Below are 15,186 nucleotides of genomic sequence, written 5' to 3'. Positions count from 1 at the left end.
AGCTGCAATTGCTTGAAAGGGAATGGCCAAAGGATCAAATGTTTTATGTTCCACACACTGAAGAATTGTGCCAAGTGTGGCTGCTCCCCTTTGAGATGCTTTTCCCTTCCAGTAGGAGTCAGTATTGAAACAGTTCTTCCAGTTTTCCTGCTGGAAACAGTATTCACAAATAAACTGCAAGGTTAACAAGGAATTCCTAATTTTAGATGAGTAATTCGTCAAATCTATTACTGAGCTTGGGTTTGTTTTCCTGGCTATGTGCACAGCCTTGCAACAGAGGTACTACTGCACCAGAATCATTAGTTGAAAATCTACAAACCAAAGACTTTTGTCTATTAAGACTGTGCCATAAAAGGCAGAAGATACAATAAAATGGAAATTAACTTACAGACATATTCATTAATAAAAGAGTCACTTCTTTTCAGTTTCAGTTTCAATATCATCTTTTATTAACTTTAACAAAAGAAAATTGGGGAATTTAACATTAACCATTTGATCACTGACAATACATAGTCCAGCAAACATCCTAATTTGTACCATTATATACTTGTTGATTCTTGTGGATTTAAAGATCTGTATCATATATTCTGTGGCAGTGTTCCTACCCCCGGACCAAGTGACGTGGGTTCAAGTCCCACTTGCTCCAGAGGTGTGTAACAACATCTCTGAACAAGTTGATTCGAAAAATGGGTTAAAGATCTGGGGGTGGGATATTTCAGGCTTTGATGATTTTTGTATTTTTCATAGCTGTCCTCTTATTTGTCTAGTGTTACATATTATCAGGAGTTAATCAAAACAAATAAATGAAGTAAAAATCAGAATTAAAATCATATCAGATGATATTAAAATAATAATTCAAATGTTAAAGGTTTCTGACGGCAGAATGAGGCTTATGTAAAAAGGGATTATAAATGTAGATGCACATTAAGTTCAGATGCTGGACTAGGTAAGGTGTCTAGTTGTGGGTGGGTTCTTTAAAGAATGGGTTTATGTTTTGAACTGCTACTGTTAGAAAGAAAGGCCTGCACTTAAATAATGCCTTTCATGATCACCAGACATCTCAAAGTACTTTAAAATTGGTAAAGTGGTAACTGTGATAATGTAAGAAACGTGGCATTCAGTTCATGCACAGTAAATCTCTGTAATAACAATGCGATAATCATCAAATTTTAAATAATTTTAATGAGAGGCAAATATTAGCTAGGACTCATCTTTAAAATGAGATTCTTTGTACATACTCAAGCAGGCAAACAGAGCCGAGATGGCATCTCTGCCTCAAGACTACATTGTAGTCTTAGCCTTATTTCTTGTGCACACAACCCAGACAGCGGGTCTAGGGAAGTGCTACCAAATCAGCTGACTTTGGGAACCCATTAAGGATCACCGTTTAGGCAATTGTTATGAATGTTAGCTGATAATCAATTCCTTTCTGTTCTCAGAATCATGAAGATTAATGGTATTCTTAGAAGGAATCTGACTGGTAATCAGATCTCATTGGGAAAAGTGACAAGGTGGTACCTTCAAAAACGTATTTGCAATGAATAGATAGTGCAGGGATGATGGAAATCAGTGTATTCATAACTCCAAAACAAATGATCAATCACGGCCTCCTCACAAAAATAGGTTTAGTAATCTTGCAAATGTTTTCCCACATTTTGCAAATGTGAAATGCATGCAGAGTTCTTAAAATCAAGCCTGGCGACTTATAGGCATAAGTAGCCAATTCAGTTTCTACACCTGGTAGAGTTCCCTCTGAGCCTTTAGCTGTGAGAACAGTCACACGGAGCTGAAGGATTTTTGTTGTTTGGTATGAATTTTTCATGCTGACAAAATCCCATGCCTGTTAATTGTACAGCTCCAATTTGATTTGCTTCCTTATGCATTCTGTTTAACACACAACTTCAACCATCACTGATGTAAAAATGATCTTGCTTTTCGCAAAAAGCAAAGCTGTGTTCTCACATTCTCTTACAGATACTTCCTCACCACCACAGCTCCACCTGCCAAAGACTGCATGTAAAAGGATTTTGCCTCCATACATCTATCATTCACATTTTCTTGACTACAGAGAACTGATTTCGACGCATCCTCACATTAAATAGAAAACTGTTTTCAGAAAAGTACCTGCAAAATAGAAAACGATACCACAAGAACATTCCAGCATTACGAGAACATAGAGGCAGGCAATAACTGGCTAAAAGCAGATTTGGCTGATGCAGAATAACAAAGGATGCACAGGAAACTCCAGTCCTCTACCCTGGTGTTTAAATAATAGATGTTCATTAAATCTGCTTATCATGTTCATACTTTTTTGCAGAAGACAGCAAACCCTTAGCAACTAGTACCACTGGATGAAGCTACATTATCTGTGCACCACTGAAGAAACTTTCTGCACTTCCTAACAGTTTTTTTTTCAGATGGAAGCATTCAACTGGATGGTCGCATTGCATTACTTATTTGTTGTTTTCTCTCTCTCAATTGGGAGCAAAGGGATGCTGCATCCTGCAGCAACTCAGTGGGGATTTCAGCTGTGCCATCACCCTTGCAAATCACAACTGAAGAATTTTTGATCCAGTTGAATTGTGGCCAAGTCAAGCTGATCCTCACAAGCCGATGCCTGGGGTTTTAACTGATGTCCTGCGTGGGCATACTGCAGGTGCTGTTGTCTTTGCTCCCTTGTCTTTTTCGGTGCATCTCCTCCCACTTGCACCTGTTTCTTTTAATCCCATGTAGCATTGGCTTCAGTTTTGGATTGACCTTCACCAGAGCCTGGGTATTATTTAAGAAAAGGAAAGTAAATTCTTCTGATCAAGAATCGCACCACATTGAGAGTTAGCACGATAAACTTTCAATTTTTGTGATCATCTGTCCTCAGTTACTTTATTTTGAATTTGCAAGACAAGTGAGAAGATTGTTTGTAAAATGTGAACTTCAAGCAGCTATAATAACTTAGTCTGTTTAAAATTGTGACATTTGACGAACTCAGTCAGGAGATATAATTAGGGTGCCATGTCTTCTCGTTACACAACAGACCAGTTGAACACACGTTTATGCATTATGCAGTACAGGAAATTTTTATACCCAATTCAAGAATGTGACAAATGATTCTGGATGCAAGAGAAATTACAGTTGATAGAACTGTACTTGGAGTCTTATAGACATGTGTAATCACTCAGTGTGGCTATTGATGTAACAGGAATGAACTTACAGTGTTGTAAGTCTTTCCACAACTTCAATGATTCGATCCATGAATTAAGAATTTTGGTACACAGAATATTTGCAGAATGGTTAATCCAAACTCAGATGGTAAACCACCTTGAAAAAACAATCTTACTAAACTGGTTACATTTCCCTTAACGTTGCTGTAATATCAAATACTGGCTTGACAACAGTGCAAAGTCTTAATGTTGATCAATGAGCTAAGACTGATGTAAATAATCCTCAACATCGAAGTATTAGAGAAGAGCTTTGCATGAAATGTGAAGACTGCTTGGCAACTGAAGTAAGGCTGTCGGTAATGAGCCCCTTTGGGAGTGACTGCACCTTGTCTGTCTCTACTGATGATGTAATGCACATATTTTGTTTCCCCATCTTTAAGAAGCAGCCTTTCATTTTGTTGAAAAGCTGGAAGCAAGATTACAAAGAGTGCAGTTGACCATAGAACCACCTCGGTTTCTAGCACATTGAGATTTTCCCAGCAGAAGAGATCCAATTGAGGGAGGCTGTCTTTGGTGCTCTGCAGAAACCCCCAAAAAGTCAGTTTGGAGTTCGGTACTAGGTAGAGGTTGAGCCAAGGTTAGAGACAGCTCTTTCATACCATGCATTTGGAAATAATGCAGTGGAACTTTCAGAAAACTTTTCAGGTTAATGAAGGAATGAGAATCCACCGTTACCTTATTCATGTTTACAATTAAAATTCTTTGCAACTCATACAATCTGAAAAAAACTTACACATTTTATAATGAATGTCCTTGGAATAGCATCTTTCACTTGGATATGGAAACTTTGCACTGAATGCAGCTTAAAATAATATTCACTGAGCTAATCTTTACCCCTTGGGCTGCACGCTGATGTTTGTATATTACTGCATCTTGACTTGAATTATTCTCTCAATCCTATTGCTACTCATGCAAAAGAAAATTGTCCATAATTTATGTATCCAATGTAACTATTAAGTTACAGCCAAAACATCTCAATTAATGGCCATTCTATAGATCATAGAATTGCTATCTCTGGATCCCCAAAAGATCTATTCTGGCCTGCCTCTTCTTCCTTATCTAGATGACATTACTTTCAAAATTTGTTTCAAATTCCACATTTGTTGAACATGTAACACAAAATAAATCCAGGAGTAAAACATTTCATTTATAGCTACTGTGATCATTTCCAGGTCCCTTTAAAGTTTAACATATTAAAATCAAAATATTAACAAGGTGCCTGCAGAAGGCAGAATCTAATTAGTTTTGGGATAACAAGATGTAGATCTGGATGAAAACAGCAGGCCAAGCAGCATCAGAAGAGCAGGAAAGCTGATGTTTTGGGTCTGGGAGAAGGGTCCAGATCCAAAATGCCAGCTTTCCAGCTCCTCTGATGCTGCTTGGCCTGCTGTGTTCAACCAGATCTAAACCTAGTTATCTCGGATTCTTCAGGATCTGCAGTTCCTACTATCTCTAATTAGTTTTAGGATTAAACCTCAGAAGAGATGGAGTAATGCTTCACTAGATTGATTCTTCAAATAATCAATGAAGTGATATTGAGTAGAAAGAGCTCCAATCCTTAAACTTAGAAGAATAAGAGATTATCTCATTTAAATGTAATAGAAACAGGAATGTTTCCCAGATGTCAATGGAAACCTTCAGCCATCCTTGCTGTAATCTCCAGCTGAAGTATTTCCTTCCCTTTTAGACTGACTGTAATCTAACTTTCTATTCATAATGGCGATAGACTTACTGCCAGTCAATCATAGATGCACAACTGAACAAATTTTACTCAGACACAAAAACAGAAGTTGCTGGAAAAGCTCAGCAGGTCTGGTAGCATCTGTGAAGAAGAAATTAGAGTTAACATTTCAGGTCCGGGGACCCTTCTCAGAATTTTTTACAGCATCCACAGTTCTTTTGGTTTTTATGAAATTTTAATCAGATACTGCGTAGCTATGAGTTGACACTACTTGTTTCTGTAGGGTAAATTATGGAATGATACAGCATCAGCTCAGCTAAGGCTTAGAATACAGAACAGTGAATTTATAACAGAGTGAATGAGTGCGATAAGAATGGTTAGAACAGGTTGAAATGGTGAGTGTGTGATACTGTGTAAATTAACTATATTACAAAAAAAAGGAAAAGGTGAAATTCAAGAAAGTTAATTGAAGGGGATCATTCTTTGCCATTGCTTCTGCTTAAGATCTCTTTTTATCATTCAAAATGAGGCTTATATTTTTGAGGTTGCTCACTAACGGAACAGTGTGTGTTCACAAGAAGCAGCAAGTTCTGCCCTCAGATGAAGATAAATGACATTGCAGTCACTAGGCCAGTCAGCCAGGTTCAGGCTCAGCTGTGCCAATCACCCTTGCAAATCACAACTGAAGAATTTTTGATCCAGTTGAATTGTGGCCAAGTTGTTCTTAAAGACTATGAAGTTACCCATCTCCACTACCCTTCCAGGCAGTGCATTGCAGACCCCTCCGATCCTCTGGGTTAAAAAAAATCCTCAAGTCTCCTCTAAACCTCTTGACGTTCAAACTAAAATTATGTCCCCTTTGTTATTTACCCTTCGACTATTGGGAACAACTGCCTTCTATCCACCTAGTCCATGGCCCTCATAATTTTATACAACCTCAATCAGGTCCCTCCTCAGACTTCTCTGCTCCAAATTTTAAAAAAAAACTGAGTTTGTTGAGCTTGTCTTCATAGCTAAACTGCTCTATCCAGGAAATATCCTGGTGAGCCTCCTCTGCAACCCATTCAATACAATCACAACTTTATTTTATGTTGTGGTCATGTCCATCAGAATGATGTGAAATGCTCTGATAGATGTACCGTCACCAATCCTCCTTCTTGTTCTTAGTTTTAGTTACCTATTCCAAGTGGGGATGGATTGCCACCTCAGCTCTCGTCAGAAGACAGCTCAGTCTCGAGAAAACAAAAGAGGTTTATTATATTGTACTTAATAGCTAGTTACTTTACATCTGTTATAATCTTATCAAAGGACACTGCTTCTTCTCTTATATTCTGCCATTTTAAAACACTACCTGCTATCAGACCTATAGAATAAACAAGTATTTTCACTTATTCTTCTCTGGATTTCTTCTGTGATCCTACAGCCATTTTCATAAATTGTGCTTTCTATGTAGTCCAGTTTAATTCCCCATCTGTAGTATTTTTGATTTTAAATCTGCTTTTGGATGCAATATCTTTCTCTATTGTCATTGAATTTAGCTGCTGTTGCTCTCTTGCTTAAATGGTTGACTTAAAAGCTGTGCAAGATTAATTAATTGTCGATGCTACAGCTTTTGCTGTTCAATATTCTAAATTTATAGTCATTTCAGTAGCATTAAATGTTGCCTTCTGCAAATTTTGCAATTTTAAAAAAGTTTTTGAATACTGAAGAAAAGTTGATAATACATCTTCATCATTAAGAAGCATTGCTTTTCAGTGAAGTTATTTTTACTTAACTTCCCTTTCAGAATTTGACCTTGATTTTGTTCACTACAGTTGAAAGACATCAAAAATAGAAGAAACACTGTCGGTTCATGCAATTTTCCCATTCTTCTGAGTAATTTATGTGATGATTGCTATGAGGTCAGCTAGGTAGATCTCTCAGAATATGAGTGCTCTGATTGTGGCTGTCAATCTGGTCCAATCAGGGAGCCCTGGCTGACAGATATAAACAGGAGTGAAAGAGGTGTGTTCATTCTGAAAGCTGGCTCTGAAGAAGCTGGACCAGTAACAGGTACTATGCACATGTAAATAAAGGGTGATTGGTAGCAGCATACCAGCCTTTGTAGAGTTACTTTAGTGGCGATGAGAGAAAAAAAATGCATTCCTGAAGAAATTTGCATGCAACAGTGGTCTTTGAGTTGAGGTAAGCATTTCTGGCCTCATGCCATTATTTGGGAAGTTTGACTTGTTCAATCTTGCTGTTGAAGACTAGGCCCCATACAAGGAAACAATGCATTATTTATTCTGGGTACAACACATCGGGGCAGATAGAACATAGAACATAGAACATAGAACAGTACAGCACAGAACAGGCCCTTCAGCCCACAATGTTGTGCCGACCATTGATCCTCATGGATGCACCCTCAAATTTCTGTGACCATATGCATGTCCAGCAGTCTCTTAAATGACCCCAATGACCTTGCTTCCACAACTGCTGCTGGCAACGCATTCCATGCTCTCACAACTCTCTGCGTAAAGAACCTGCCTCTGACATCCCCTCTATACTTTCCACCAACCAGCTTAAAACTATGACCCCTCGTGCTAGCCATTTCTGCCCTGGGAAATAGTCTCTGGCTATCGACTCTATCTATGCCTCTCATTATCTTGTATACCTCAATTAGGTCCCCTCTCCTCCTCCTTTTCTCCAATGAAAAGAGACCGAGCTCAGTCAACCTCTCTTCATAAGATAAGCCCTCCAGTCCAGGCAGCATCCTGGTAAACCTCCTCTGAACCCTCTCCAAAGCATCCACATCTTTCCTATAATAGGGCGCCCAGAACTGGACGCAGTATTCCAAGTGCGGTCTAACCAAAGTTTTATAGAGCTGCAACAAGATCTCACGACTCTTAAACTCAATCCCCCTGTTAATGAAAGCCAAAACACCATATGCTTTCTTAACAACCCTGTCCACTTGGGTGGCCATTTTAAGGGATCTATGTATCTGCACACCAAGATCCCTCTGTTCCTCCACGCTGCCAAGAATCCTATCCTTAATCCTGTACTCAGCTTTCAAATTCGACCTTCCAAAATGCATCACCTCGCATTTATCCAGGTTGAACTCCATCTGCCACCTCTCAGCCCATCTCTGCATCCTGTCAATGTCCCGCTGCAGCCTACAACAGCCCTCTACACTGTCAACGACACCTCCGACCTTTGTGTCGTCTGCAAACTTGCTGACCCATCCTTCAATTCCCTCGTCCAAGTCATTAATAAAAATTACAAACAGTAGAGGCCCAAGGACAGAGCCCTGTGGAACCCCACTCACCACTGACTTCCAGGCAGAATATTTTCCTTCTACTACCACTCGCTGTCTTCTGTTGGCCAGCCAATTCTGTATCCAAGCAGCTAAGTTCCCCTGTATCCCATTCCTCCTGACCTTCTGAATGAGCCTTCCATGGGGAACCTTATCAAATGCCTTACTGAAGTCCATATACACCACATCCACAGCTTGACCCTCATCAACCTTACTAGTCACATCCTCAAAAAACTCGATAAGGTTTGTAAGGCATGACCTACCCCTCACAAAGCCGTGTTGACTGTATTTGATCAAGCCATGCTCTTCCAGATGAAAAGCAATGAGTAGTTTTCCTGACATCTTGTGGACCTGCACCTTTTACGGTTATTAGGAGCCTAACGTTTCTTGAGGCATAAGATACTAAAACCTTTCAAGAGTTGACAGATTTAGTTACAGGATATCATGACCCTAGTCTCCTCAAATTGTGAGATGCTATTGGTTTCACTTAGCAGTTCGAGATCTAGGGAAATCTGAATCATGATTTTCGATGAGGTTAAGATGACTGGCAGAGGCTTAACCCTGAGAGACCAGTTGGTATGTGGGATTAATGATGAGCAGAAGTGCCTACTAGCTGAAGCCCAACTGCACTTCAAACAGGCAATACAGCTGGTTTTATAATTGGAAAATGCAGTAAGCGGAGCATATGAGTTACAGAATAGGCTGATGGAAGTAGACACACTTGCCACGCTGACTGAGCTTGAGGGGCACCACTTGAGTGAAGGCAATCACATAGCCTCCCTCAGGACATACTGTAAACAGAAGGATTCTAGGTCAGTCCACAGCAAAACCCCAAAATAAAGCCAAGCTTCAGCCAAACAGTTAACATTTTCTTTAGAATCTAGGCCAGCAAACCATTGTAGTTGCTGCTGGTATGTGGACTCAAGACAGCAATAGAGTCCCACTGCGATGTTAATGGGATAACATCCCGTTGATTTCTATACTTCTATAAATTAAAGTCTCTTATCTGCCTACATATAGGTATGCAGGCACTACCCTGAAGCTTCCTGCCCAGCTAGGAATTCAGTGTAAAACTTTTGTAACTCCTTATCTTCCCACACATCGGTATGCAGACACTGTCTTAAGCTTCCTGACTGAATAAAATTAGAATTAAACTGTTTCAAATAAGGATAAGTAAGGAACATTTGTAAAGGTGTGAGACTTCTAAAGCATGTAACTTCTGTCGCTGACAAAGGGGCCAGGGCACTGACTTTGTTCTAGCCAGACAGACCGGCAAATTGAAATCACAATCTGGCCCGATAACTTGAAATCGCCTCCTGCCATTAGCAGCCACTTCACTAGCAATCGATACTATATTCTGGTTTTTTATGTTCTTGATGTAATAATTGTTTGGTATCCTGTCTTTGTCTGTTGTAGTAATTGTTTCATGTATCATGTCATTGTAAAATGTGAAATTGTTTTATGTATCATGTCTTTTGAAAAGTATAAAAAGCAGGTACTGTCCGCTGCTCGGGGAGAATTACTTGCGAGACTCTGCACTCTGTGCCGGGTTAAGTACAGTGATTCTCCACAGCTTGTACTTGCTTGGTAAAAAAGGATTTGTGTCTTTTTTAAACAGGTCAGTGTCTTGTTATTGCAGCAAGTCCCTGAGGGTCTCCGAAAACGAGCTTGACACCACTAGGCCTGTTAAATTGCTCAGCAACATCCAAATCAGAACAAATCAAAATAACCAACGGATTAATTGGTTACCCAGTTCTAATGGAGGTTGATAGTGGCGTGACTGCATCAGTGAATGCAGAACCAGTCTTTAACAAATTTTGCTCAGCACTTTAACCCTTATGTTTGCGTAAGACCTTGGCTAGATTGAGAACGTATACTCGGGAGCCTTTACAGACTAAGGGTACAACTGCGGTTCAGGTCTCATATGAGAAGTTTCTGCTGCCTCCGCCTCACCTCCATTTCCTACATACTAACCTCACCTCGCCCCCTTGACCTGTCCGCCCTCCCTGGACTGACCTATCCCCTCCCTACCACCCCACCCATACTCTCCTCTGCACCTATCTTCTCCTCTATCCATCTTCAGTCCGCCTCCCCGTCTCTCCCTATTTATTCCAGAACCCTCTCCCCATCCCCCTTTTCTGATGAAGGGTCTAGGCCCGAAACGTCAGCTTTTGTGCTCCCGAGATGCTGCTTGGCCTGCTGTGTTCATCCAGCCCCACACTTTGTTATCTTGGATTCTCCAGCATCTGCAGTTCCCATTATCTCCGATACAGGGATGAATACTTTGTCTGATAAGTTAAAATAGTTAAAACAGGTCAAGGTAAAACACTCTTCAACTGAACTGCAAAAGTCAGGAGGAACAAAGTTGAAACTCAACAGACAGGTCGTGGCATGATTAAAGTATAAAGGCACAGGAATAAAACAACCAACTTAACACCTTCCAGAATCAATAGATTTCACTTCTGAGCAGGTTAGTATACTCAAGATTAAAGGTGATCATTCAAGTAGACAAAGTTTTCGAGGAAGACTGCAATGCAAAATTTAAAGAAGCTTTTTCAAAATTATTTTCAGGAATGGGTAAACCACATCAAACTGCAGACAAAAGCAACACCAAGCACTGGATACTGGTCAGTACCCTCAAAGCAGGAATCAAGATTGTTAACTATTATTTTACCACCTTTTTTTAAACACTATATAATCAACTGCCATTTGAAATATTCCAAAGGTTCAACATAATAAAGGATTAGCATGCTATTTGAATGATATCCTCATTCACAGTTCAACAAAGGAGGAAAATGATCATAGAGTTAAAGATGTCCTGAAAACAATGCAGGAGGCAAGCTGAATACTAAGCAATGAATGTGAATGTGCAAAACCCGTGATCAAGTTCTTAGTGCAAGCCACAGGCATAATGTTTCTCCTCAGTAAATGAAGCTGATCAGAGATTTACCTTAACTGAGGGATACAGAGTTGCAAAGATTTTTAGGAATGATCATCAAATAGGCAAATTTATTCCTAACTTGTCACTGATCAGCAAGTCAATGGGAGACATGGCCAACAACAGTGCTGGAAATTTTGATGAAAGAATTTATTCAAAATAAATTAAGCATTTTAAAAACTTTTTCACAGTTTCTAGCACATTACAACCCACAATTACTAAAATGAACAGCAGCAGGTGCATTGTCCGCAGAATTGGTTGTAATATGGTATCGGGTCCAGAAAGACAGGAATAGAAGATCGATGCATTATGCTTCCATGACTGATAGAAATTATAGCACATTACAATTGAAGAAGAGTTTCTAATAGCAACATGGGTATGCATGAAGTTTTCGAATTATGAATTACATCAATAGGGATGGGATTTAAGATCGAAACAGATCAAAAGCTACTAAATTTTTTTCGAATATGGAACGGCACCAGTTGAGGGGGCTGAGAAACATGATTTGGAGTTTGTAGCAGGGATAAGAGACTTTATGGCTTCAGTAGTGGAAAACCTACTAGCATCAGAGAGAAAAAAACATTGCAGCATATCAAAGCAGAACAAAGAATGTCTACAGATCAGAAGATTTTGTCAGGAAGGATATATCCCTATATCCACACATACCCCTAGCAATCCTACATTGGGTGGCATAGTGGCTCACAATGCCAAGGAACCAGTTTCGATTCCAGCCTTGGGCAACTGTATAGAGTTTACACATTCTCTCCATGTCTGTGCCAGTTTCCTCTTACAGTCCAAAGATGTATAAGTTAGGTAGATTACCCACGGTAAATTTGGAGTTACGGGGATCATGTGGGGGCCGGGTCTGGATAGGATGCTCTTGGGAGGGTTGGTGCTGACTTGATGGGCTGATTTGCCCCTTTCTGGATTGTAGGGATTATATATTGAAAGAATAGCTTGAGTAACAAAAACATCTTGACTATGGATGATTTGTATTTAATAAAAGACTGGTAATACCAAAAGCAGTCTGAAGTGATATTCTTCAAAATTGCATCAAGGTCATGTAGAGATATCACAACGTAGAACGAGAGAGCAATAGTCAGTTTGGTGACCAGGAATTAGTTAATCAATTGAAGAAATGATTGCAAACTGCAACATCTGTGCAACTGACAGTCAGAAACAGGAAGTAACTTGGCTGTTGGTGATATTTCCATTAATATCTTGGGAAACTTAAGAATGAACTTGTTTAAGTTTAAAGGAGAAGTCATATTCTTATTATTAACAATGACTCCAAATGAATCAAGATTGAAAATTTACACAGTATTACAACAGACACGGTGATAAAATCTTTAAAATGAATCTATTTAACTCTCAGTATTCCTGACATGGTAGCACCTGACAACTGACCACAGTTCTCAAATACACAATTTTCAAGTATTGCCAGGAAATGTAGAATCACCACATTCTGAGCTCACCTCACACTGGAAGTGGATGGTAATGTAGGATAAGGGGTCAGAACCATAATATAACTCCTGACGCAGACTAACTATACCGGTTTGACTCTATTGAGTTTCAGGTCATCACCACTGCAGAACAGATTTCCATCAGCAAAATTATTAATTGGAGGTGAATGTAATATCCATCGCTGTCCAAGAAATTAACATCACAAATTACTTTGGGAGACCATGATAGGGGTGAGACAATGTGACGAGATTTAATGAGCGAAACAAACCAGGAACTTCAATCATTGCCATTATTGAGCAAGAGAATTCTTTAGCCAGTCAAAGGAGCATGGATCCCAAACAGACATCAAGAATGAAGTGATGTTGAAAAGGTGGAACAACCAATGTATTTCTATCAGTGATAATGGGAACTGCAGATGCTGGAGAATCCAAGATAATAAAATGTGAGGCTGGATGAACACAGCAGGCCAAGCAGCATCTCAGGAGCACAAAAGCTTTCGTTTCGGGCCTAGACCTTTCATCAGACCCTCTCTGATGAAGGGTCTAGGCCCGAAACGTCAGCTTTTGTGCTCCTGAGATGCTGCTTGGCCTGCTGTGTTCATCCAGCCTCACATTTTATTACAATGTATTTCTATATTTGGTGCAATGTATTATCAGGAGAGTCTGAACAGCAGCTGTATTTCTATGATTCTGAAGAAAACAGAAGATGACAGAGGAACCATTGAAAGCTCAATATATATCCAAAGAATGCTCATGCAAGCAGAATTTAGAGTAAGCATACCATACTATCATCCTCAGAAACAAATTGGATTGAGATTGAGGTGGGTGTGATGGGCTATATCTGTAAATAACAGAAACAAAGACTTGTGGGTGATGGAACGGGATTGACATTAAGAGCCTGTGGGGTCATGATGTCATGATGTAACATCACATGTCTAAAATAAGCTGAAAGGGATTACATAGAGAAGGCACTCTGATTTGGTGTTGATCCAAGTTGTGTTAATATGATTAAAATGTTATTGTTAAAATGTATCCAGACTAATGCAGACTCATATAGCAGACAAGACCCTCCAATCCCACTGACCTGAAGACCAAACATTTCGTACATGGACACATGCTTAGTTAGTGCAGAATGCTGTTCTTACTAACAGTACCCAGTTCAAAAGGAAAAAAAAAGAAAGCAAAAACTAGAAAAGTTAAATGGTGACAAATACATTAATTAGACTGAAAAAGAAAAAAAAAACAGACAACATGGAAAAGCACAAAACACATTAAACAGCCCACAAAACAAAAGAATTCAGGCAAAAGGAAGCTTTGATTTTCTCCCATTAAAAGGTATCACAGCCTCCAGTGAAGAATTCAAGTTACCATTTGAATTTCTCCAAAACAATCAAAATGAATCAAAGTGATGAGTGAGTTGTTGAGGGAAACCATTTTTAAAATCGAGGTGTGTCCACTGTCACTTGTGCCTAAGGTCAGTGCTTTTGATTATTTCTCTGTGTGTTTGATAGATGTTAATGAAAAACTAGGTAAACGAGACCTGAAACGTCAGTCTTCCTGCTCCTCTGATGCTGCTTCGTCTGCTGTGTTCATCCAGCTCTACACCTTGTTATCTTAGCTAGGTAAACAACTCCTCTTAATATCTCCTCCTGGGTTCAGTCACCTCTAAGTTTTGATTCTTGTTCAACTACACTGCTGTAAAGCACCCCAAGATATTTTCCTTTACATTAGAGCAACTAAATACAAGCTGGCATTTCTTTTGTAGTGAGAACATTTTGCCATATGTAAAAATACAGACGTTTATTTAATTGGAAGTGAATAACAACCATATATGTTTTCACTTGGAATTCAGATAAAATCCAAAACCTGAAAGTGAAAGCCAGTTGGCCTACAAATAGAATAGAATTTACGTGAAATTTGTTTGAAATGTTTACCCTGATCTTAGTTTAATGGAAACAAGTGCATTGCCAATTGGAGATAATTTTGAAGTGACAGTCAACTTAAAAGCAACCACAGCAAATAAAACAAATAAAATTCACATGGCTGTCCTTCTACACTTTTGTTTCATTTCTACTGTCCTGAGGATCCTAAACAGTTTCTGAGGCAGCAGTAGTCCTGTTGTACCATAAGCAAATAATTCAACTTGCTGGGTTGTTTATTTTGGAGGCCCTCACAGCAAAACTGAATCAACCATCCAGTGTTCATATTTATTCACTTCTAGTCGTGGTTGGTGAATAGCAGTCAAAAGCAGGAATCCTTCCTCATTTTTTTCTCTCTGTTAGGTCAGAACTGAGAGATGCAGGAACATTTTAATTGCTTATTTTTGGGTATGAGGATCACAATGCATGATTAACGCATGGCCAGTGTTACTGAGGCAGACAGTATGCAAACTGAGTGCTGGCTGCTCTTCAACAAGCTGGTGTTGTGTAGTCCAATGGAAAATGTGTTACTTGTTCAGCTGGGAGGGTCCACAGCGTGCTTGGCCATGATGATGAATAGATGGCTTGCATTTCATGCAGGAGAGGTGCTCTCAAGTTACAGTCGCAGCTACAGCTGCCAATGAAAAATGGGCCACAGGAAGCATTTTCAGACCC

At 39.4% G+C, this 15,186-nt stretch overlaps 1 protein-coding gene across 2 annotated transcripts in view; it reads right to left on the bottom strand.

Moving 5' to 3' along the window:
- Positions 1 to 477: 477 nt before the first annotated feature.
- LOC125453990 (dual 3',5'-cyclic-AMP and -GMP phosphodiesterase 11A) overlaps positions 478 to 15,186 on the bottom strand; it is a 334,685-nt gene continuing 319,976 nt past the window's right edge. For both annotated transcript variants that reach the window (XM_059647669.1, XM_059647670.1), the window contains one exon: positions 478 to 2,769. In XM_059647669.1, the coding sequence (XP_059503652.1) occupies positions 2,626 to 2,769 (144 nt within the window). In that variant the 3' untranslated portion in view covers positions 478 to 2,625. The remainder of the gene's footprint in view (positions 2,770 to 15,186) is intronic.

The sequence above is a fragment of the Stegostoma tigrinum genome, chromosome 7 (assembly GCF_030684315.1).
Source record: "Stegostoma tigrinum isolate sSteTig4 chromosome 7, sSteTig4.hap1, whole genome shotgun sequence".
In the NCBI taxonomy this organism is placed as follows: domain Eukaryota; kingdom Metazoa; phylum Chordata; class Chondrichthyes; order Orectolobiformes; family Stegostomatidae; genus Stegostoma; species Stegostoma tigrinum.
Note: the sequence above shows the minus strand (reverse complement) of the source record. Positions and strands in the feature narration are given on the sequence as shown.